The following is a 2,494-nucleotide window of genomic DNA, read 5'->3' on the forward strand; positions in this document are numbered from 1 at the left end:
TGAAGAAACTGAATAGTACTTATAGGTCTGATTTTTCTATAATGGAGCCACACGGTGACCCTGCACATGGCTATTCTTCCGCTGCAGAGGTGGAAGGTGCAGATGCAAGGCTGAATAGGAGCTCAGCCAGCAACATCTCTGGAAGATTCCTCCTTGCCACAGGAACTCTTCTTTTTCTTTGCTTTGTCCTAAAATAAGGAAATTCTAACATAGTCATCTTCTTTGACGAGGTGATTCAAGTGAATTGGTTTTTATTCATCCAGCTTTTTCAATCTTCACAGCAAGGCAGAAAGGGTAGGAGTGTTTCCTCATATTTCACCAAGAGATGCTGCCATTCTGTAAATACGCCTTAGCAAAGATGGAATCCAGAATGGATAATGATCGTCCATGGCCCTGAGGGCAGCATTTTAGCAGCAGGTAGCAGATTAGACATGAGCGTGGTGTGCTGGCAGGCAGGGCGGTTCTCTGGGCCGCAGATGACACTGCTCAGTGGGCTGCAGGGCCGCTGATCCCTTACTCCCAGAGATGGCTTCCTCTCAGACAAGTCCTTTTAGGCACTTCACTATGCAGCAGATTCAGTGGTTCTGAGAAAGGATCAGGAGGGAAGGAGGAGAGGCGGGTTAGAGGCAGCTTCCTCTCAACCTGAATGTCCTTCCCCACTGGACTGTCCGCCTGTGAGAGCAGGGCCCCCCATGTCCCTGTCAAGTTCAGTACCAAGCTGAGTGCTTGGCACATGGTAGCAAATGTTTACAAAAAAGAAGGGTCTCTTAGGGATGGAGGGAGCTGGAAAAGATAGATGGATAGGTGGATACTTGCCACAGATGAAATGACCAACAGCCATCAGTGGAAAGATCCCATAGAAAGAAAGATCTCTGGTCAAGGAAATCGTCTTAGTCCCAGTTCTGCCCTCTCTCTAGCACACAGATAATAGCACACTTTCTGCCTGGCATTATAATAAAGAAACAAACAAAATATAAGTGTCGAGTGCTTTGAAAAGCATACTGCATTATGTTAACAAAAGCTATGTCAGCTAAGGTGTAACTCTGACAAAAGCATTTTCTTTTGGCTTTATCCAGTCTTCCCTTTCAAGCCCTGACATCTTTGACTCCCCAAGTCCTGAAGAAGACAAAGAGAGAACACGTTTCGCTTGCCACACAGAGGAGTGGACGCATCCAAGAAAACGTCAAAGACTGTTACCATATCCCAAGTGAGTGGCCAGCTGTGGCGAGGGTATCCTGACAGCACGGGACCCCTGCCTTTTCGTGTCTGCTCTGATGATGCACTTATAAACCAAACAAAGAGAAACAGATGCCTTAGTCATGTGGAGCTGCTGAAACAAAGTGCCGCAGATTGGGTGACATAGAAACAACAGAAATTGGTCTCTCCCATTTCTGGAGGCTGGCTGCCCGAGATCAGGATGCTGGTGTGGTTAGGTTCTGCTGAGAGATCTCTTCAGGAGTGCAGACTGATGACTACGCTTTGTATCTTCATATGGAAGAAAGAGGGTGAGAGAGCTCTTTGGGGTCCCTTTTAAAGGGCAACAACCCATTCATGAGAGCTCCACCTTCATGTCCTAATCGCCTTCCAGATATCCCCTGCTCCAATACCATCCCAAGGGGAGTTGGGGTTTTCACATAGGAACTTTGGGAAGACACATTCAGTCCATTACAACACACAGCACAAATTTTTTTGTCATTCTTTGGTGACAGTGATGACTTTGGTCATCAAAATCCCCAAGGAATGTTACGGTCTCCAAAACTGAGCATAATCCCATGTTTTCTCTTATGGCTTGATCCCCTTTTCATACCAGCAACCACACACACATGCACACACACATATTTCCTCACAACACCATCCACCATCACAACCACCAAAACATTTCACAAAGATTACATGAAATACGTTAAATACTGTGCCCTCTGCCTACAGATTGTGACTTTTATGTTCAAAAACTGGTGGTGTCACAAATTACAATTGGCAGTTCATGAATTTGAATAACTAATGGATTTCTTACATAAAAGCTTATCTGGATTCATTTTTATTAGGATAAAATTTATAGTCTAAAAACATTTTAATTTCACTGCATGCCCAGGGATGTGTATAGCTCTTTTATTATTGGCTTATGCAGAAACAAAGAACACATTGTTTAGCAACTGTGTGTGGCTTCTAAAGGTTATCCTAAACAAGTTCCGTTCATCCTGTGATTGTGAGGTATGATTTTAAAATGTCACGTTCTCATGCTGAGAGAAGCTGTCAATTGAAGTTATTTTCGGTAAACATTAGCAACTACTTTCTGTCTAAAAACAGAAAACAGAAGTCATTTTTAAGGCACTCATAGCAGGAATTAACACAAAGAAATCAAAGGTGGTGTGAAATTTTCCTTCTCATAGATTTACGGATTTACATGTATAGATTTTCTTAAAAAGTTGATATAGTCAGCAAAAATATGATCCTATAAAGCAGATCAATTGTAATATTCACAAAACTGAAGCAG

The 2,494-nt window shown here is 43.0% G+C and overlaps 1 protein-coding gene across 1 annotated transcript in view; it reads left to right on the forward strand.

Annotated features, from left to right (window-relative positions):
• SH3KBP1 (SH3 domain containing kinase binding protein 1) overlaps positions 1–1,509 on the forward strand; it is a 237,624-nt gene extending 236,115 nt beyond the window's left edge. The window contains 3 exon segments of the mRNA XM_018043705.1: positions 1,077–1,130; positions 1,133–1,207; positions 1,465–1,509. Coding sequence (XP_017899194.1) covers positions 1,077–1,130; positions 1,133–1,207; positions 1,465–1,509 — 174 coding nt within the window.
• The last annotated feature ends 985 nt before the right edge of the window (positions 1,510–2,494 follow it).

The sequence above is a fragment of the Capra hircus genome (assembly GCF_001704415.2).
Source record: "Capra hircus breed San Clemente chromosome X unlocalized genomic scaffold, ASM170441v1, whole genome shotgun sequence".
Taxonomy (NCBI): Eukaryota; Metazoa; Chordata; class Mammalia; order Artiodactyla; family Bovidae; genus Capra; species Capra hircus.